Source organism: Cygnus atratus, chromosome 5 (genome assembly GCF_013377495.2).
Source record: "Cygnus atratus isolate AKBS03 ecotype Queensland, Australia chromosome 5, CAtr_DNAZoo_HiC_assembly, whole genome shotgun sequence".
NCBI classification, from domain to species: Eukaryota; Metazoa; Chordata; class Aves; order Anseriformes; family Anatidae; genus Cygnus; species Cygnus atratus.
In genome coordinates this window covers 17867373-17889911 of record NC_066366.1, presented here as the reverse complement: position 1 = coordinate 17889911, position 22539 = coordinate 17867373, and the positions used below count along the sequence as shown (strand labels likewise).

The window sequence follows — 22539 nt, the reverse complement described above, 5'->3', positions numbered from 1 at the left end:
ATCTGCAGAATAAATGTTGGGGATGAAAAAGATAGGCAGGCACCACTTTCTATTAATGCACTGTATCTCCTGCCTCGTGTTCAGACAAATAAATGCACGTAAGCCATTTTTTCCTTTTCATAGCTGTCTTTCAGTCTGAATATAACACTCAATACTTCAGAATCTTATGGCTTTTTGGAGCCCAGGAGCTCTTGAATCCAGTCACTGCTTTGACACCAACTTTTCTCCACTCTTGATCAAGTCATTAAACTTCAAAGCTGTCAGACACAAGTGTCTGTGGTAATAATCCCTGACTACTTCATGTTATTTTTGGGAGGGTCAGTAAAGATTCTGAAGGTGAAAATATGACTGACATACTTGATAGTGGGTCTGCCAAGAAATCCTAGAATTCCCAGGCAGTTCAGCTGCCTGAATTACAATTAAAATTGGCAGGGACGTACACAGGTGAAAGGCATTCAGGAACATCACTGGCTTTGGCTCTGGATGGCACTTCGGTACCCGCTGTGATGACCAGAATGCCCATATGTTCTGACCATTTCTACAGGGGTGATTGAAACCAGGAATGGTGTCAGTCTGGGATCTGTGTCTCTGTGCCTTTTAGGCGCCTTTTAGGGTGCATCTTGCTTCTTGGGCAGTGAATTGAGAAAAATGTGTTCGAGACTTGTGGAAATATCTGCAGGCAGCCTGGACAACGAAAACAGGAAAAACAAAACACTTCTTACCAGGGGCTTCAGACAGCCTCTTAAGGGGGCACTCATGACTTTCTTGTGAGTCACTACCCCAAAATACTGTAAGTGCTATTCGTTCAGCGGGGCTCGCGCTGCAAGCTGGAAACAATCTAGGGAACTCTCATCTTCAGGTTGGTGGGGGCTGGCAGCATGCATGCTCTCTCACTGGGAACGAGGGGCGAGACGAGAAAGAGCACGGCTTCGAAATTGCTCTCATGCATGCTGTGGAGAGTGGAGCTGAGGGTCCCCTTTGCAGCTCTCATGGGAACAGCGAGGATTTTTTTGTGCCTGGGGGGTAGCTATGGCTAGGTAAAATTGATGCAAACTGGGAATACAAAGAAAAGGTGCAGAGGCTGGGGGAGAAGCATGAAAATTCCTGCCACTGCCTGCTCAGTTGTCTGCTTGGAAGAGTCAAGGAGAAACTTTGGTGTATATCCCATTTATAGCCCAGAGGACCTTCTTAGAACCTGAATCCCTATTGCTATAAAAATAGGGGAGAATCCATAAAAGCAGCAGCATCTCATATATAGCACAAATCTTCTCTTACAAGATAGGCAAGAAGCTAAATGCTGTAATTAGAAGTTCACCGAGTTATTTTTTGTATGTTGCATCTAATGACACAGAACATGGACTCCTGATTGAATACCAAGGCAGTAAATCAATGGAGGGTCTTTGCTACCGTTCATGAAATGCTCCAGCTGTGCTCCAAAGGATTATAATGTCAACAGAACTCTTGATTTGAATCACAGCCTTGCCTTCACTCAGGGGCCATATATTAGTCTTGAAAAGCAGGCAGTGTTTCATCGCTCAGAGAAAAGAGAATTGCTGAGCTGAAAATAAAATGATGATGTAGGGGAGAAACACTGCAACACAGCCAAAGGAGAAGTATGGCAAATTTAAGCGAAACCCTCTTGAAATTTGAACATTATTATTCCATGTTTGAAGAGTTTAAGATAGGTTTCACACGTTTAAATTTAATTCTTCCTGATACTTGCAGACAGTGCTGAGCCACCTGATTAAGTGCTTAATGTTGTGAATCCTCAGAGCTTCACCAAAGCCAGTAGAGCAATGCCAATTGACCTCAGACAAGGATCTGGCCCTAACATAGGGTATGATATGTACCAGCAGTCCCAAGAACCAAAACTTGTATCTTCTTAGAAATTTGTCCAGAGAACAAATATCTTTCGGCATATAACTTGTGGTTATGTTTCTGCTTTCAAGCATGTACAAATAACAAAAAATAGGCTGTAGCCCACAGAGCTAAATTCCTGAAGGTGGTGTAAAAGGTGTAGTTTTGCCTTAACAAAACACTTCAAGTTTCCCAGGAATCTTTTGACATTCAGCAGGTGTTCTCTTGCAATGATTGTAATAAATCTTAGCAACTCACATGCAACCAGGCAAAAAAAAAAAAAAAAAGGCAAAAAAAAAAAAAAGCTGAAGACTCTCCTGATGATAACCTTGAAGCTGTTGACGAGGTCACAGTGGTAGTGTCAGTATAGTGTCAGTAGTGTCATACTGCAGTTTGCACATGTTCTTACTTTTTTTATTTCTATAGGAATCAGCTGCTGCCAAAGTACACATGATACAACCTAGAATCTTGATTATCCAAAGCTCAGTCATAGTCTCTGCTTCCTATAATACAGTTCTATCCCTGGTATTTATTGCTTACAGTGAAAAGTATCTCAGTTGTTCAAAACCGTAGTTACTCAGATTCAGTAACTGGACTCATTAAATCAATTTGCAGTTAATATGGTGAATCCAAAACCATTTTCACTCTCATAATGGTACTGAAGAAATACAAAAGTTTGCATAAAATTATTCAAAAAGGGAAAAACTTCACTTTAAATACTTCTCTTGAAAAAAAGGAAGAGATATCACAGAGCTCCTGGAACTTTGTGCAGGTTTATATCTTTACAAGAGCAAGAAAACTGGCCGTTACCCCTCTCTGAAATATGTAATTAATTGAAAACCCTGCTTTTCACAAGCACCAATGTGGAACAGCAGCTCAAGTACAACAGGGTTGGAGAGTTGAGCCAAGTTCCTGAAATGCAATACCAGTTTCTATTGCACATACTCTTGCAAAGTCACAATTCCTGCTGAGGATGACATTAGCCTGTTTCCTGGCCTTGCATGCAGTTTATTTTGGTTCCCCACCACCATGTGTGAGGAGTGCATAGAGCTTTGCCAGCTCCTGCTCCCTCTGCCGGCGGCAGGATTGTGCCCAGGGCTCTTGCCCAAGGTGGCTGCCATGATAGCTTAGTGATTGCCATCAGATGATCCAAGAGCTTTCCCACAAACACTGTGCATCTCCTTGTTGTATTGCATAACATGAACTCATCTTCTGGCGGGGTCTTTAAGTTCAAATATACATGTCACCAAAGTAAACTGTTAAAACATTTTACTGGCTTGCCATCACAAACAGTTAAATCAAATGAAAAAAAAAGAATATGAGTTTGTTTCAAAATTAAGTGAACTTGAAGTATCACATCTGCAAGTAAATGTTGTCACTGGTGCGTAAAAATGCGTTTTACGAGTCTCAGTCACAGTGCTTTATTCCTGGAAGTATGTGCAGGAATTTTCTTTACTTTTCATCCATTTTCTCTACAAATTTCACGGAGGCAGCAGCACCACAACATCAGCTCAAGGTGTAAAGGTACTTTTCTTAACCTTCTCCGCTTGTATTTCAGTCTGTCCGTGTTTCTTGTCTAAGTCTGATTTGTCAAGATTACATAGAGAAGAGGCACAAAGTGTCCTTCGGTCTTTCCACGGCTTTTTGACCAAATGTTTCACTATTTTCTAAAAATATATTTCTTACTTTGTTTAGCTATACAAGTTCTATACATAGGCCATAACCTAGATTTGCTCCAAAACCTAGTAGGAAAGCATACTTTTGCCTACCATTCTAACTCACTTTTAAAATGGGAACCTTGTTCCAATATTCAAATTCAGGATTATTCTACATATGCAGCTTATAAATTGAATTATTTTATATATATATATATTTAATAAGAATTCTTTGTTTTATGAATTTGGATTTTTTCATCCCACTAGAGGCATGATGAAAAAAATCATTAAAAATGTAGCAGATAGGAATTTTTCTGTTGAAAAGAAGTTACATGGAGTGTTTGACCTGTGCCATGAGATAGAACAATGTCATTGCAAAAACCACAAATGTTTTCATGTGGATCTATTATCAAAAAAGCTTTCTTAGTTTTTGTTCTTTGTAGAGAAGCCAATGTTTGTTAGAGTTCAAAACAGGAAGCAGTATTAAGTTTACATTGAAGTAATCTTACCTTGTACTGAGATATGGGGCAGAGTCCATCCTAATCCTTTAGAAAAAGGTATTAAAGGAAAGTTAGACTAGTCTTCTTCCTTTTTTCCCAAGGAAGTATTTAACCTGATCAGACTCCATCTCTTTTTTGTCTTGCCCCAGGATCTCTTTGCATAGTGACAAACCCAAAAGGCTACACAATCAAATGTAGGCCCTGAGTTCAGACCCTGCTACCTTTCTCTCCAGCAGCTGAAGCCTTATATTTGCCCACAGATGAGGTTTCGGAAGTGTTCTTTTGTGGGTTTGTTGCAGCCCCTTGGAGATACACAACAAGCAGCCATTAGCCTGGACACATCCCTTATGAAGAACTAAGGAGTAAAGAGTTGACTCTGGTCAGAAACCATTGGACTGAGTTCGCGAAGAAGGGGAAAAAAATGGGATCACCCTGACCATTTATCCATTTATATTAGGAAACTTTTTTTTTTTTTTAAGGGAAAATCTCAGTTCTGAAGAATCCTAGACCCCCTCTGGGAAGATCTGGGAACAGCTCAATTTCCTATGGCTATTTTTGAAATGCATAAACAGCAAAGAACTGGAGATGCAATGAGCTCATCATTCAGAACTGGGGAAAGAAATGGTTAATCTGATCCAGAGGGTTTTCTTTCCATACGCCCTACTGAATATGGCTAACAGATCCTCTGAGCAGACAGACTATGGGACACAAATAAACACAGTTTCTGCTGCTGTAGTTTTAGACCCATGTTGCCATGAAAAAACGTCTAAGGATTTAAGGATAATTTTCAGTTGGTTTCATGGTCTGAGCAACACATGCCTGGGAGACTCCATTGTCTGAGCAGTGTAAACCAAGCATATATTATCATACCATAACTATTCCATACCGAGTAACGTATGTCACCTAGGTTCTAGTGCTACTGTCTCAGGTTGTCTGCAGGCTTCTTTCAGACTACCTCATTTCTGGCGGCATAAAGAAATGTTTGTGTGACTTCTAATGGGAATGTAAAAAGAAGGTGTAGCTAACACCTTTCTTGTAGCTAACACCTGTGTCAGGCACTTGGCTGAGCCATACCTTCCTAGTCTTTTGTTTTGTTTTTATGATTTTAGAAAGGTGCCAGAGTATGGGGAGCTCTCTGCTCTGGTTCTCCAAGGGGTGCATGATCCCAGCTGCACCAGGCCTTCAGGTGCTCCTGCCATAGTTGAGCACTACGGATGTAGCCCTCTAGAGTCAGTTCTCTGTTGAAAAGCTGGGCGACTCACTCATCTCTCTGGTGACTGTTTCTTTTAAAAGTCTATCACAAAGTTTCTTTGAAGTCATCCAGCACATCATAATTACACTCTCCTCATTACACCTGAAGAGATTTAACTGGCTCACAAACCTGAGTATCTGAACTTGAAATTGCATTAAGTAGTTGAACTGTAAAAAGTAAATTTGTGAAGATGTCTGAAATTGCATTAAATAGTTGGAACTGTAAAAAGTAAATTTGGGGAGATGTGTCCCATAGCCACTCTGTTAATGTTTATTATCTCACTACCATCTGATCTATGCAGGACATTGCAGGAGACTCATGCACAAGCAATCCTTTCCTTGGTTCTAAATGATCAATAGCTTCCTAGCTTCCTTCTTAATTCTTTTTTTTTTTTTCATTAGCATCAGCATATCTCTAAATTCTACCCACAGATAAATCACTATTCTTCAAATCCAAACAGTTCAGACTGCAGTAAAGATCCTACAGCATTTAGGATTGTTACTGTAGGAAAACACAGCATTTTCTTTAATGTGTGAAGTGAAGACTCTGAGCTTGTTTTTGTGGTCAGAAAGGGGATGCATCCTGGATTTCAGAAAGTCTTCTGCTATGCATCGGTGGCATCTAAACTATTGCAGAACTAAAACAGGATAGAGTTCTCTTTAACTGTCTAAATTTGGAGGTGGCTTGAGAATGCTAACAAAGGAGGACAGTTACCATCAACTGTTCTTTAATTATAGATCTGCTTGTTCACCTTCCCAAATCCTTCAAACCTTCCAAAAGGAAACAGGAGACATTTGAACTTGAGCACTGCTGCAAACTTCAAAGGCACTGGTTAAGATAGCTTTAAAAAAAAGCAACTCACAATCAGTTCAACACATTTTCTCCCAATGTACAAAACATTTCACCAGTAAAAATTAAAGAAAAAAAGAACAGAAATCTTCTTCAACAGATGAGGAAGCAGATACACAGAACTAATGAAACTACTGCCTTATCCAAGCTATTTGGCTCTGGTGTTGTTTTTAGTTCTTACAGGGGTACAGATTTCCCAAATTTTTGTAGGGACTTAGCACACATACTTTCTCTCTCTTTCTCCCTCTTTTTCTACAAATTCTTGCTGCTGAAATAAACCTTCTCAGCATTACAGTTATGGGCAATGCTCTCATCTGACAAACAGTACACCCAAAAACCAAGGCACCTTTTACTTACAAAAAAATAACTATTTTATTCACATGGGCCCCAAACGGTTCATTGCATGCATTTACAGAGACTCAAAGTACTCCAGAAACCCTCACTTGAAAAAAATGGCAATATACCATTAGCATAGCAAAAGCTCAGAATCCGTGTTCCTTTTTTAAAATGTCATTACTGGAACAAATAAAAAATAATGCTTCCATCCCTGGAGCTGTGGTGACATGCCGGGAGGACCAGAAGCAACCAAGGGGTGATTGAAGTCATCTCACTTCCACTTTTTAAGTTCAAAAAGATGCAGTAGTATCTGTCCAGATCTAGTCTGGCAGAAGACACTCTTTGCAGTCTCCTGTATTTGACATGCTACCTTCCCTCCACTGTCCGTGACCTCCCCACACAAGGAACAGAGGCTGACGAGACCCTTGGTGACCACAGCCATATTCCATGTTGTAGCACAGGCGGGTCATGATCACTTGCATCCTGGAGCCAGGAAAATGAAGTGTGGAGACAGATCCCAGTTTACCCCAGACCACCACGTCAGCTTGGGCCACACGACAAAACTTGAAGGCCAAACTCCAGCATCAGATTTTTACCCGCGAAGTCTGAAGGGCTTGTTCTTCCTTCACTTGGAAATGGTATCAGATGTAACTTGTATTATGTACATGCTAAATGACTGTTACCATAAAGAATATTCTAACACGATAGATTTGAACCTGGAAGAGTTTATGCATTTCATCCCACTGTATGCTGTTTCACTTGTTTGTTTCTTTGATAGTGTATTTCACCAGTAAAGGATTGTTTTTGTGTCCAGTAGAAAGATACTATATTTATTACCAATAAAAACAGCTTGCATTCCTAAAGGAGAACAAGAGCTGTTGGTAAGGTCCTTTTGTGCACAGATTATGTTTTGATAAGATAGATCACAGCAGTTCTTATCAAGATCTGTTTGGTAGAGTGGCACACTGATCTCCTTGCAAATGTTTATCTCTTAGAAAACAATTCTGCAGGCAAACAATGTGTAAATGGTTGTCTTAATTGAAAGTCTCTTTTTACAAGGCCTTCAGAATATTACAGGTAATTAAAATTGAAACATTTAATTCCAGGAGTATAAAAATATATAGGAAATCCTTTGCTTTGGACACACACCTGTAACTGTATTTTCTGTATGTATATTACATTCAGTAGTTTCATGATTGCTAAACTTAGAAATGTTTGACTTAGTTTGTTTTAATATGTTTTCAGAGAGGTACATTGTAAACCACTCTCTTCCAGTACAATCCTTGAGTTTTTGAGGCCAGAGAAAGGATTTCTCACTTTTAATGCCATTGATTATACATTTTTCAGAGAAAAATTACATATAAATATGCAATACATATACATATAAATACGAAGAATCTTATCATTTATATAAAATAAAAACAAGCACTAAGATTCAAAGTTTTCATCGCCATTGTTAACAGCTTTATTTTCTGAGGTTATTGTCTGAGGGTGAGATTCTGGACTTCAGTGCATAACTGTGGCGGGGTGCACAGGGCAAAGGTTTTGGCTATAACTCAAAGAGGCTTTTCAAGGGCATTGTTTTGTGATGTCTCATACTGCCCTGACTGGCTACAATTTTAAATATATTCACTTGATTGCTCCTCTGAGCTCATATTTACTGATGAGGCTGTGAATCAAACAGCTGATGACTAATATCAGCATATTATAACAGCTTTGCTTTCTAGATTTTTTTTCAGCCTGTACTGTTCTGGATGGGAGTAAACCTTCTGAAAGCTGGAGGAGTAACTCGGTTCAGGCAATTATAAGAGAGAGTTAAGCCTCGTCAACCAAACAGTTGAACTAATACCAGCCCCTTTCCAAAACCAGGTCCATGCAACCATCCAAATCAAAGCCATGTGTGGTCAAAAGGATTTCTTTGCTTATTGTTTTGCAGAGGGTTGTGCAATGGTGAAGAAACACAGGAAAAAAAAAAAAAAAACAAAACATCAGGAAGTAAAGCTGGAAACTCAAGAACTCACAAAAAGGATTGCAGCAAACAGGGAAGGCTTGGGCCTAGGTACTGCCATTAAAAAATCTCACTAAAAAATCTTCTCCAGAATGATTTCATTCTTGTGGTGACTGAGGAAAACAAAATTTATATGTTCTATGTAAATAAATAAGGTTATCTTGGAAACATCACCAGTATCACTTCTAAATATTCAGTGCTGGGGGGCATAAGTGTGAAGCAGTTTCCAAGTAAAAACGGGGTGCACCACTATTTCTTGGTGAAGGCTTGTGGAAACAGGTACCAGACCTATAGCAAGCGGTGAAACAAAGAATCTCAGGATGACAGAGGAATGACACTCAATGAGAGAGAAAATCCACTCTGAGAAAGTGGAGAAAAATGTGTGAGTAAATTGGGAAATAATTCGTGCTTTGTAACAGTTATTCAACATGGGGTAGCAATTTATGTTTCATAAACAACCATTGCTTTTTATGAACAGAGGACCACAAAAGTACTAACATAATCACCAAAGACCAGAATATTTGTCATGGAGTTTTGAGCAGTTTGAGAGCTATGATGGGCTGAATAAAGGATTAGAAAAACTGTTTCAGCTATAAATCAAAAAGTTATGGATCAGTCTGGAAGGGCACCTGCATCAAGCACTCGACCAATTTCTTCCCTCTTAATTTCCTTCAGCGAGGAGTTACCACATTGTCGCAGCTCAGACAGCACCATATACCTCAGCTGGAGAAACTCCAAATGCTGTCAGCTTTGCTACAGAACTTGAATCATTTATTAGAGCAGTGCACAGGAGAATGAGCAAGTGTATGGAAACTCTGCTAAGTTATCCTATTAGATTCTGGTCCAAAGAAATAAAATGAGTTATAGGATACAGCTGGGATAATTATTGTGAATAGGATTTCAGCCTGTCTGTGTCTAAGAACTGTGGAATTAAAGGTTACTAAAAGAATATTAAGTAATGAATGTCTGCAATGAAAAGTATTTCAACAAGAACATCCTCTTTACTTTGCACAGATTTTCCACTGGCTCCTGATTTAGAGGACATCGTGCTGCCTGACTAGTCCTGTGCAGATCCCATTTCCATTTTCAGTTATTTTGTAAGAGCAAAAAAATTTGGGAACATAGTGCACCATTACCTATAACCTATTTAAAACCTAGATCTATTCTGTGTGCACCACTTTATGTTACTTCAATGTACATAATTTCAGTGTCTTTTTGCATGTCATTGGTAAGCAGATTTTTAAAAAATCTGATTTTCTTATTCAAACACAATTTCTTCCTTTGTTGGAATATTACAAAAAAGATACGAAGGTGGAAGTAAAATTGAGTATACTTTTTGGTATAAAGACACCTCTAGGTGTTCATATTTATAGGGATGCAAGCAGTGCTAAACCTATGACTGCTAGGCTTAGTAAAGTCATTTTATATATTCATTTTAATTCTCTCTTTCACAAAATTCTCCCCTTGGTGATGAAAGATTTCACTGATGGGTATTAAAGTATCATACTGTTATTCAGCAGATAGCCCATAAGAAGACCTTCATGTCATTATGGCTTCAAATGGGATTTGTACCTCTCTGTTTCCATGTAATGTCGTATTTAACTTACAGATCTTTTGTTAAATTCCGGTTGAATGCTTATTTCAGCACAGTTTCTCTTTTCTCCAGCTGTGCTGTGTCAAAGACTAATTCTAGGAAGTGAAGAACACAGGGCAAATCTCATTGAAATTAATAGTATTTGTGTTTGTCAAGTGCATCTAAATCTTTCTATTGTTCTATCATTTCCGGTATGTTCAGAGAAAATATTAAAGTGTAACCCTTTGCTAAAAATTGAACTTGTAATGTGGACTCCTCTCAGCTTTGCAAAAGTTAATTTCCAGAACAAGAGTATAAAAATGTATAGAAACAGATTTTTGTGGAATTAACCAGAACTCAAGATCATTAATCTCAGTCTAGAGTTACAGTTTTCAGTTTAAGACTACTTCAAGAAAATAATAGGCATTTAAAAAGAAAGGAAAAGCAGAACATAGCATCCACCTTAAACTGGTGAGTCACTACAGATTTGTGTGTTCAACGTGACTGTTTTTTTTTCCCAAATAGTTAAAACGTATTTACATATTTCATCTAGAACTAGAAATTCCTGTAGAAAACTCAGCTAAAGAAAAGTACTTAATAAATATTCTCACCCTCAGTGCCAAATTTTTCTATATCACAAGTTTAGCCAATACCACAAGCTCAGCTTTCACATCATACTTGGGACCTATTTTAGGAGAGGATTTATCAAATGGTAAATATGTATATTGCTAATGTTTGGCCAATGTAAATGCCACTTTACCAACATTCATTTATTTGAATGATGAGATCAGGAGTCTTATTTCTTTAATTAAACAAATTCAGAAATACTGCAGTAATGCGTAAGTCTGTTGAAAAATTTAAAGTAGCTTACAGTTTCAGGTTTCTTGAATGGTCATGGAAAAAGAATAATTGATACTAAATGATCATATAATAAAAATAAATATATGTTAGTTACAAAATAAACCAGTTTTCCGATTCCTGTGTTCCATACAAATAGAAATGTAGTCTTTTATGAGCAACTGCCGAAAGAGCCATGAAAGTGCTATGCTTCCTCTGTAGACACAAAATTGGTAAGTGTAAAATGTTCATATGATCTGGGAGGACAGAGTCACAGAGATAGTATCCTATGGTGAGCTAGAGTGAAAATACTAGCAATTATTTTTTTTTTAAAGAAAAGAAAAATGTGAAAGCCATCGACAGAATTATGATATCAAACTAAATTACATTTGAATGTGCCTTAGCTTATCTCACATCTTTTTTACCATGGATAATAATTCTAAAACAGCTAAAAGTAAGTGGTGTGACTTTCAGGTATATTATACAGTGTATCAAAGATGCCCATGTTAATGCTTGCCATACAATCACAGCTGTTAGTTTCTTTTAGTAGTATTTTGAAGACTCTCATTCACTTCCAGTCCCAACACAAGCTCCCCCCACCCCATTAGCGTCCTCTCCTTCTTCGCTGGTTCTTACTGGGAGGCTTCAGGAGGCTCTCTCGATATCTTGTATTTGTGTGAAACAGTCGGACCATTTCATGGTCTTTGTTATCCAATACTCTGGGCAGAAAGAGAGAGGATTTCTGTGTCCTGCGAGTTTTAAAGCCCCTCCTGGGTCGTCCCTTCCCATTGATTGAGACATACCAGAGTCTCTCTGCACTGGCTTTGCGCTTCGTGCTGGCTCCGTTAGGTACAGTCCGGTACAGACGGGATGCATAGGTGTTGTAACCCAGCTCATGGATCCTCTCCACAAACTCACACTCTGTGTTATAATTCTCCTGGAAAGCAAACACGGCAAAGATTAAGAAAGGCTATTCAGGCCATAGCTCTCTTTTACCTCAAACAGATTGGACTAAAGTCATATGCAAGACTCGGCTCAGTTTTAGGCAAAGTGCAGCAACAAGTGATAAGAAAACCTTGGAGAGGTGCTACCAAAGGTAGCTCTTCCTCTCTCAGAAGAGCTGGGCCTGAGCTGCAGTGTGGTGAGGAGCCCGCTGCCACCAGCAGGAGAGTACTCTGTGGGTCAGAAACAAAAAATGGTATGTGAGTAGGAATTAATAGCTCCTCTGGTTGTTCAGCTGTAAATTTAATTTGTTTGTGCTTACAGGCCTAAATATGCCTGTGAGCCACGGGGTGGATGATTTAATTGCGGCCTACCAAACTTTGTCATTAAAAAGGGAAAATCCTGTAGCTGAATATATAATGTGACACTTTAATTGGTATATTAGTAGCTAAATACACCTGTGGTCTGTTATAACCAGTTTATTGCAATGTTATGAGCTGTAAACAACGCGTTTATGAAACTTCTTTGCTCACTTCAGCACAACAAAATGAAAACACCTTGCCCACCTGTGTGTTCCTCCAAAATGCCAGGCTGCTCCTTTATCACAAACTGCAAGGGAGAGTACGTACCCATTCCGAGGACTCACATTTTACATGATCTATCAAAACTTTCCAACTTTCCTCATGTTCTCAACTGAGAGAAAACTGTGTGTGAGAGCCTGGCATGAGGAACTCCTTCCTCCTCTCTGGGAGCAGTAGAAGCAGTACAAATAAAGGACATCCCACACTGTACATCTCTTTCTTAACTACTGAATTGTCTTTGCTCTATCTGTGAGATAAAGACATCAGTATCTAACATTTAAGGCACAGAGGCAGAAGGGAACTGCTATCATGGTCTTTATGGAGGTTTACCTTTAGAAATGCCTCTGAGGACTTGGAGAGGACACAGGTGGCCAGGCTGGGGCCAGAAAAGCCATAGGCTCCATTAGCAACATGTCTTTAATGCTGTTCGCTCACCAGAAATGCTGATAGGCATTTAACAAGATTTTAAAAGACTCCACATGTCTCAGTTTCACAGCTGTAAAACGGAAGTGCCCTTCCTTGCGAGGACAACGTTTTGCACATGCTGTGGTGCTGGAGCCCATGCAAGTACCATATGTGGGTAGATTTCTGTTGCTGTCTGCCTCAGATCTGGCTGTAGAGGATTTATCACAGAAGATAAACTTCAAGGATTATCACAATGTACTAAGGACACAAAGGAGTTCTGCAGATTCAACAAACTTATTTTATTGACATGGGAAAATTGATGAATCAAGGGATAACTGAGTTACACCAGTACCATTTCATAAAATGCTTCCTGTATCATTATTCCTAAAGAAATCAGACTTATTTGAAACTGGGAGCTTGCACAAGTTCTTGTCCAGTAACATCCATGAAGTAGTCAGCCAGTTTTTCTAGGCAAGCAAACCCAGGAAGTTTCTCCTGAGCTTAGCCCTCACCCTTTACTTGTCCTGTGAAAAAAGCTGGAATTCAATAGCTGTGCCTGAATTGCCCCTCCAGTTCTGAAACAGTCTGTCTCAAACTTGAGCTGGACACCCATATTTAATTACAATATTAACTGGAAGCATAGCAGTGGTCAGCCTTAACTCTGGCACAGCAAAGATAGTATGTCCTCATTCCACCTCAGCTGCACTTTCCTTTGCCAAAATTGTTTGTTGCCTGGTGCTCTGTACCAGCAGAGAACCTTCATCTTTACAAAGGGGCCCTTTAATTAGTGGGCATCATGAGACACATTCCAGAATCTGGTTCGCAAACACTATCAGGACGACACTCTTGAGAAGGAGGAGTAAAATACATTAGAACAGGGGAGGTGACTGAGTTGATTGTGTTACCTAAGTTGCATTCACAAGGAAAAATCCCATGTGTCTTGAGAATCAATAGAATTACATAAAATGACTATTTGGAGGAAGAAGACTTCACATAGCCATACTTTACCCTATTCATATCTGCTTTCCTACCACAGGATTCCTGGAGAAACTGCACAGTATGGTTGTTACACAGTGGCAGATCACAAGATTGCTAGGGAAGTAATCAAAGACGCTGGAAGAAATTCAAGTAGGTAGGTAATACGTATAGTGTACACACTGGCTAATAGGCCTTTGTATGTGCCTGTGTGTAAAGAAGTCTAAGCTAAAGTATTTTATTCACGGAGGGGAAATACTGTCTGGGCTGAGGGCAAGGCTCCCACTAATAACAGCAGAGCCCAGATAATTACCTCAAAGATCGAGACGAAAGTTAAAGGAGTAGAATAAGGTGTTTATTTTCACCTTTATGTTCTTATACCTTCTCATACTTCCTTTCCTTGCTATAGCCCTGCCTTTTAGTCCCCGTGAATTCTTTCTCTGTCCAGCCAAATGCTCTGTGAGGAGAAACTCCTGTCGGTAGGTTGGTTTCCTGTGATAGAGATGCTCAATTGTTTCTGGATAATCTTCAACATTTATATCCCCTGCCACTGTCCAAGACCCATAGTGAATATAAATATGAGAGCATTTTGAATAGAGATGGGTATTCTGCACCACAAAGGCTGGCTCCTGAGGTCTTTATCAGTGCACAAAATTGCCCAGAACGTTGGCCACATGAAGTACCTTTGCTGAATACATTATTCTGCTTTTGTCTGTACAGGCAGTATGAAAGTAATAATATAGCTTCTTTCTACTTTGTAAAGTACACTGATCAGGTTACCTGTAACAATTCCAGACAGAAATCTGTTATAACAAAATATATTTTTATATTTATATGTTATAAAAATGTTATAGGAAAAATGAAAAAGATTTAAATCTTTTCTCTATAAACATTCATTTAAAAGAAATCAGTGCTCCCCACTGGACCTGTTCTCCCCACAGGAATTGACAGGCATATGCCAGAGGCTTAACTGAAACTTACCGATGCATAAAGTCTGCCCCTTTTGTTCATGGCCAGGTATCTGCCAGAGAACAGGCCCTTGATGGCAACGATCCCAACATCAACAGCTGTTATTTCAAGGATACCTAGAAACAGAAACAAGTGTGAGATTTCTTGTTGTTCCCCATCACATGCAGTTTTCTGAGATCTGTTTGAATGACTGCTTACCTGCAGAGTATGATTTCATAGCTATCACCTGCTCACATCACAATCATACTGCAACCGTATGAACAAAACAAGACTATTATTTGAAACAATGTAAAACAACAAGGATGTTGGAATTGTTTGAGATAATCTCAACAATAAATCCCTTAGATGTCTGATTGAGATTGAACTCTTTCAAAAATGAAAAAGATCTGACACTGAACTACAGGTTCGCTTAATCCTATATGTATATAAGAAAGTTTAAATCCTCTTTAATGCTTAGGAACACAAGAGCTCTTGACTTATTGAAACCAGTCACAAAGCAGTCCATTTCAGGACAAAGCCCTTGCTGAGGTCTCCAGAGGGTAAAACAGAGCATTTCAGAGCCACGTATACAATTGTGAAAGGAACTTGCCAGTTAGGAGGTCAGTGTAGCCCTCCAGACAAGGACAATATGACAGTCTGAGCCAAGTTAAAAGGCAGGAGATGTTTCAGGCCATCAAAGATGGGGTCTCAAACGCTAGAAGGTTATCACAGATACCCTTGGCACAATACCTGCCAAAATGTTTATGCCCAGCCAACCATGCCACCATGCTGACGGTGGCACAAGTGGCTCGGGGGCCGTGCTGTAAGCGCAGGGCTCTCTGGCTCAAACTCTGCTCTCAGTCCACCAGCTGTGGAGTGATGCAGCTGGGTACTGGCGGTGAGCCTGGAACCCAAACCCACTGCTGCCTTCGTGCAATGCTAAAGCAGAGCCGGGCGCCTGTCCCACTTGCAGAGCTGCATTGCTGGCCCGACCATGTCTGTGAGAGTTGGGCTGAGTTGGGTACAGCTGTTTTGAATCAGCCACCGGTTCGCCGCTGAAGGATGTCTCCTCTGGGCTTTGATAGCGAGGGGGTTTTCCTCTAGGAAATAGTGGTTTTCCTTTATGGACTTCAGACAGATCCTGGAGGTCTCCGTGTCTCTGCGTGCCGTCACCAGCCGGGATTTACACTTCCTGGGGCGGCGGGGCCGGGTGCGGGAGCTCCCGGGGCTCCCCCGGGGCAGCGGGGCGCTGAGCCCCGCTCTCCTCCCTCCCCAACCCCCCCCCCCCCCCCCAAAAAAAAAAGCCCCCCGCTCCCGACGGATCCCATTTCAGCTCAATTACCACCGATCCCCTGCACATGTCGGAGGGGGCAGATGTGGTTCAGCCCGGGGGGAGCCCCTCGGGAGACAGGCAAGCCGGGGAGGGACGAGGGCAGCCTGCAGCCCGCCGAGGGGGGCGGCGGGGCTCAGCACCGGGCTCACGGACGGGACTGGGGACCCCCGGCAGGATGCGGAGAGAGCAGGGCTGGGGTGTCCCGCGGGGACCGAACCCCTCCGCCGCAGCCGGGGTGCCGCCGGGGAGAGGGAGGAAGAGGAGGAGAGGAAGAGGAGGAGGAGGAGGAGCGGGAGCGGGAGCAACCCTGTCCCGCTGCGGGCCCGGCACCGGCATCGCCTCCGTCCCTGCCGCAACTGGTCCTGGCGGACGGCCCTCTCCCCGCTCGGCCCTGCCCGGGGAAAGGTGCGCCCGGTACTCACTGAAGACGCTGTTCTTCTCCAGGGTGCCGTTGATCTTGCCGTTGGGGTGGACCTGCAGGTGGTACTTGGTGGCACAGAAGAGCTTTCTGCGCCTGGGCGCTCCCCCCAGGTGCTCGTAGACGCCGCCGCGGCCCCCCGCATCCCGGCGCGGTCGGGGGTCGCCTGGGGAGGCTCCGGCCGGGCCCGGGGCGCACGGCTGCTGCCACAGGCTCAGGAGCAAGATCCAAATTACGAGCATTGTGGCATGATGGCCGCGGCGAGCAGTCTGCTGGGGCGACGGAGGCTTGGAGAGAGCGGCACCGGGGGTCCCATCAGGGACGTCTCGCTAGCGGCACGCCGGGCTGGCGAAGCGCGCTCCGGTCCGGGTGGCGAAGCATCGGCGAGTTCCTATCGGCCTCGCTCCGGCCCTTTTATCTGTCTCAGATTTACTTAAATCAATAGACATCGGCAAAGGCCACCGAGGAGTCCCAGCTGTTTGTATTAGATGGAGCTGCCGCGATCAGCCTTCTCCTTGGGTTTCCAGCTAGCCAGACGGCACGCATGAGAGACCGGGAGCAGGAGGAGGGGGGAGAGGGAGAGACCCACTGAAATTCGGCAGGAGACCGCGGGGAAAATAGCTGATCGGCAGAGCATAGAAATAAAAGCCGCTTCCTGCAACAATAGCCCGATCTGCGACCAATTGATACAAAGCAGAGGAGGCAAAAGGTATCGGGCTCGTGTGAACTCCCAGAGTGCAGCGTGGATAAAATTACACACACGCAGCATCTCTTCCCGTCGCGCCGCACGCACCCCCCCACGCTCACACCCCCGCCGGGGGGGGCTGCGGCCGCCGCCCTCCGCCCCGCGTATCCCCCGCGGGGCTCCGCCGCCCCCTGCCCAGCCCGGTGTACCGGTGCCCGACGCAGGCGGGCTCGGAAAAAGCGCACGTTAAACGCTGGAGCCGCGGAGAGGGGCTTAGCGCCCGGCTGCTCTGGGGGCTCACGGTGGGAGAGCGTTTTAGTGGGGTCAGGGACCCTCTGTCCCCCCCCCTCCGCTTTGCCCCCGGTGTTGAAACCAAGCAGTTATTGCTAAATCGGTCGGTTCACGGCTACAAGTAACACCCGTTATTTAGGCAGGTCTTCAAGATACAGTCATTTCCAAATTAGCTTGAACAAAGTAGGGCCCGGCCGGAAAGCAAAAAGTTGTCGTATACGTCCTCGGATGCATTTGCAAGAAGCTGGAGCTAATCCTTTTTCTTAACTTTGGCGCCTGGTAAGTCTCATTAGCTGTAGCAGATCTGCACTCGCTACCATGTAGCTTCACACAACTGCCTACGCTTTCATAATATGATGGAGCTACCTATAAGTAAATATAAAGGGAGGCAAAAGGTTCAACAACTCAGTGAATTACGCTGCCCCTGTGTGTTACTCAAAGGCAGCTCGTTAATTAGATTTGCATCTGAAACAGGCAGTAGGAGTTTGGGGAAGTGTTTCAGAGATAATTAGTATTAATGTGCTCGAAGGGCACACAAATACACCTTTGAAGTGAGTCACGACAGAATTCAAACGTTTGACCTTGATCGATATATTTTTTTTCCCCAGTATCGGTGAACATGTAGAGGTCTATAAAGTATTTTTAAAGGGCATTCCTACGTAGAGCAAGAGGATTTTCTTACAGGTTAAAAAAGGAAGCTTTTACTAGTGGGAAAATAAGCGAAAGGATATGACCTTTCCTTAAAAGCAACTCAGGAGGACGAAAAGGTCTCGAAGCTACTCCCTGTTTTAAGCTGTGCTTAATATTTAGTAGTTCTCCAAGGCTAAAAGCCTTTTCATTATACAGCCGTCTGGAATAAAAAGAAACACATAAAAAACCCACAAGCACCCCTCTCCGCCATTACCACCCCTTCCTCCCCCTTTTCTTCTCCACCAGTTAAGCCCTAGCCTCACAAGGCGAGTTTGATCTGGGGATGATAAATGTTTGTACAATTAATTCTTTATTGCTGTTTTTTCTGCAGTGCCACTTCCAGGCACTAATGCAGTTCCAGCACGTTTAAGTAAAAGTAAACGGTTAGGAATTAAAATAATTAAAGCACCGGGTCTGGTTAAAAATAAGTAAATAATAATAAAAAAATAAAACGGAACAGGGCAGGACCCTGCTCTTGCAGTGCATGCGGGGGGGATGCTCTTATGCGGGCCAAACCCACCAGCCCCTCCCGAAATGACATTCGGGGGGCTTGCCTTGGGGGGCCATTTCGGCCCCCAGCTAGCCCGGGGCGCCCCGTGCATCGTCCCGTCCGTGCGCAGCTGACATTTGACGGGTCGGGGTTTGCGGGGAGTTTTTCATCAGCTCTCGGAAAAAAAACCAAGCCCGCAAGATCCTTCCCACAGCCCCCCCCGCCTCCCACCGCAATAATAAACCAAAAAGACTAGTGGGTGGAAGAGTAACACGTTAATGACTTTTGCTCAAATTGCTTCCATCTTGATCACATTTTCATAATTAGCACCATCATCTACAAATCTTTCCGCCCTGGGCATCTAACACAGACGGGCTTCCCAAGCGATGTGTATTCTACTTATTAGGGAGGGGAACACTTATAGGTCTGTCATTAATGGTTCCCTTTCAAATGAAATGAATACGACCTCCACTGAAATATCAAAGGGCTGTAGCTACCTCGTCTCACTTGGTACAACACTGAATAGCGAACAACCTTAAGTCGTTTTGCTCTAGTCAGACATCTATACAATAAAACATAAGCCTGCTCTTGTATATTTTAAGTTGTCTGGTGACCATTTCTGAAACCAAAAAGGGTCCCTTTGATGTGGTCTAATTCTATCAGAGGGTGGGACGTCAGATGTGGTCTACCGATCCTTTCTGGAAATATTTTTAATTATGCCCCAAAGCTTCTTGTAGCCCCAAAGTAATAATCAGAGAGCAGTTTAAGTCTGTTACTTAGTGTGGAGGGGAGAATAGGCTCTAGACCGTATGTAACTAAATTAGAATTACTACCTATAATGATCTATTAATTCGCTTGAAATGTGTAACTCTAAATAGAACGTGCTAGGTGTCTATTATTCCTTATGCTTGATCCTGCTAACGGGATATTTCTAAGCTTTCTTATAGTTAAGTCATAAAGGCAGCATTTCCCCTGCAAGTCATAGGGTAACAGTGAGCATTTGAGACAGATGTTTGTATTCTTACAGCGTGCTCCTACTCCAGAGCATGCAGAGCACTTGTGTTAGCTGATCGCCCTTGGTATAGGAAGGGTGGTATATTCCGATATACACGTTCAAGAGCTTTGTGACAAAGCAGTGCATATTTCTATTCGGGTATTGCATAAAAGTAAACCTTGAAAAACAATGTAAAAATTTTGAAAGCTCCTCTCCAGAGGGGGAAAAAACAAACAAACAAACAAAAAACTAGCCAAGTTTTTGCAATGAATCAGCTTTAAAAGTGCCGTGATTCCAGACGAGCTCTTCCTACGCGGTCCAACGCCGCCGCTCCCTCAGCTCGCTGCCCGGCAGAGATTTACGGGCTGCCCTGCTCTAACGAGAGGGAAGTCGCAATTTGTAGAGTAATAAATACCGAGGCGGTGGGTGGAGCCCCCAGCAGAAAAATCGCCCTCCTTCACCAATTAAAAATCCATCCTAGCTCCAACGTGGACCGTGGGAAGGTCTCAAGGAAAACAGCCTTGGTGATGATTAGGTGTTTGCTAGCGACTGAGCTAATGCCATCTTCTGAACGTAACTTTCCTGTCTGCTGCAGTTTGCTTACACCTGCTGCTACTGATGTTGGACAGAGGTTATAAAATTCAATTGGTTTTATTCAGCTATATTTTGTTTTCTTTGTGGCTTCCCAGTGAGGTTATTCTGCACCCTGTGAACAATATAATCTTGTTTAAATTACTTTCCAGACCACACAGCATCACATTACCCACCTTCATACGTGTAGGCAATATTGTTTATTGGATTGTACACCCTTAACTCCCGAAAAGCAGGAGAGAGTGGAGGAGGAGAGCTCTGGGCAGTAACTTCACAGCTTCCAAAGTTTATGATGCTTTTTCAGGTGGAGAAAGTAGGATTTAGGTCATTTCAAAGGTAAATAGACACAAAGACCTCTCTGAAGGAAACATTAAATATGTAACAGGCATGCCATCAGTTCCCTCTTTATGTTTTTCTTTTTCGTAGTTACTTATTATGCTTTTATGTAAAATCAATCAGAGGTCTTCAGATTTAGGATGGTACAGTTCATTCTATTCTTCCAATGTGAACCATTGCTATATTACACTTCAGACAATAAATTCATTTAGAACTTATAAGCCTCCATACTTAGGTTAAAGGCATGTGTGGTTGACTGATATCATTGTGATCTGCTGACTCATCTGTTATATGTATGCATTTAAAATTATTATCATTAATTAAATATTACTTTAAATTACTTAAATAATTATTACTTATTATTATTTAAAATTATTACTATTATTATTATTGTTTATAGCCTATAGATTATTCATATCAACATGCAAATACCTAAATTCCTTACTCTAGAAAATTTCAGTTACAGTCAGCAAGAGTTTCCTTGGCTGAGGACTGAAGGATTAATCCTTCATTCAAAGTCCATGAATTCACTAAGAGCCTTTTATTTAATGCATGTGAATTTGGATCAGGCCCAATCTTATTACTAGAAAAATTATTTTCCCTTGTTCTAAGATAATCTCTTAATGGTTTATTGAATGAAAATATTCAAAACAATGAATGCAGAAACATTAAGCAAAAATTTCATTCTCTTTCTTTGCTCTGTTGCTTACGCCTTTTCAATACAAGAAAGAAAGGAAACAGTAGACAGAAATGTAACACTACTGAAATATGTGCCACGGTACAGTTCAGACAACTGTCATATGGTTTGTAAAGATTTGTGGCAGGCTCAAACAGTGCTACAATAGGGATATTCAGACCATACAGAACTGCAAATTGTAGCCATGAAAATAACTGAACACAAGGGATGTAGAGAAGTCTAGAAGAGGAGTGTGAAAACAATAGAAATGTAATTTGTTGATAACATGAGGACCAGATTTGTACACCTGCTTCACACTTTTGATACCTCATTCATCACTTAATAGTCTGAGCTCCTGGAAAATCTTTTTTTTTTTTTTTTTTTTGGTAACTCAGCGAGTGTTTTTGAAATCGGCTTCAAAGCATTTCTTTAGATTTACAGGGAAGTGTGGTGTAACTGAGAAAAGTATCTGGCCCATATCCATGATGTAATTGTGCTTCGTGCCTGAAGGGCCTGCTATTCAGATAAATCTCCTACTACTTTTAGAATCTATCCCCCTGTTACTTTGACAATCAGAGGCTTGTTATGATCTCTCTGAGCCCTGTAAATCTTTGGGAATTGAGTTACCTGAAGATAAAAGATCTCTCTTTCTCCAAGCTGTGGTTGGATCAACACTTTGCAAAGTCAGATGACAGGCATAGGGGTCAGGCTCAGGTTGGGCCTGGGCTGTCCAAGCACTGGGGATAAAAACAAAAGGTAGCTGCCTTAGGGAAATCCCACGTGCATAAACGTATGTCCCTGAAAGAGAAAACCTAGTGTCAGGAATTAGCTACTCTGTATGTAAGACTAGTAAATGTTGCTTTTAAGCTTTCCTGGTTTTAGAAAAGACTACTTCTGAACAAGGTTTGCATCATCATACGACTGGGGTTTTCCCAAAAAATCCCATTCATGGTTACAGGTTGTACCAAGGTGGTAATGATGTGAAGTATCTTGAGGATGTTTTGCCTAGATCAAGGAACCAAAAAGAGGGCCAAAGAGGCAGGAGAAAAACAGGCAAGGAAAGAAATCAGAGTTACTTTGTTCCCCTTCTGGTCTCTGCTGTGGTCACCAGGAGGTCTGTGGATGGGGAGAACATGGGACCAGGCCTTAGAGCTTACCCAAGCCAGCAGAACAGTGGCCTCCACTCAATACTGTGCAGCCCATACCTGTCCTGCAGACAGGGAATGACTGAAGGTCTCTCAAGCTGGATCTGGAACTTGCTATAGGAAATTATTTGCTGAGGAAAACACGTGGCCTTTCTTTCTAACTAGTTTTCTC

At 42.1% G+C, this 22539-nt stretch overlaps 1 protein-coding gene across 2 annotated transcripts; it reads right to left on the bottom strand.

The window, feature by feature from the left end:
• Positions 1-10324: 10324 nt before the first annotated feature.
• On the bottom strand, positions 10325-17104 carry FGF3 (fibroblast growth factor 3). Of its 2 annotated transcripts, XM_035552160.2 has the most exons (4): positions 16474-17104; positions 14752-14855; positions 11671-11804; positions 11460-11586 (listed from the first exon to the last, which is right to left on the bottom strand). In XM_035552160.2, coding segments are annotated over exons 1-4 (477 nt in total). In that variant the 5' UTR covers positions 16712-17104; the 3' UTR covers positions 11460-11585. The 2 variants fall into 2 exon arrangements, with proteins under 2 accessions (XP_035408052.1, XP_035408053.1); XM_035552159.2 differs by having other exon boundaries at positions 10325-11804.
• Between the last annotated feature and the right edge of the window lie 5435 nt (positions 17105-22539).

Excerpts from the sequence above, each read along its gene's own strand:
- FGF3 (XM_035552159.2), bottom strand. The coding sequence starts at position 16,711 with ATGCTCGTAATTTGGATCTTGCTCCTGAGCCTGTGGCAGCAGCCGTGC. Across the intron at positions 14,856-16,473 it reads GGAGAAGAACAGCGTCTTCA|GTATCCTTGAAATAACAGCT; the intron begins GTGAGTACCGGG and ends TTCTGTTTCTAG. Across the intron at positions 11,805-14,751 it reads GGGGCAGACTTTATGCATCG|GAGAATTATAACACAGAGTG; the intron begins GTAAGTTTCAGT and ends TTTGCTTTCCAG.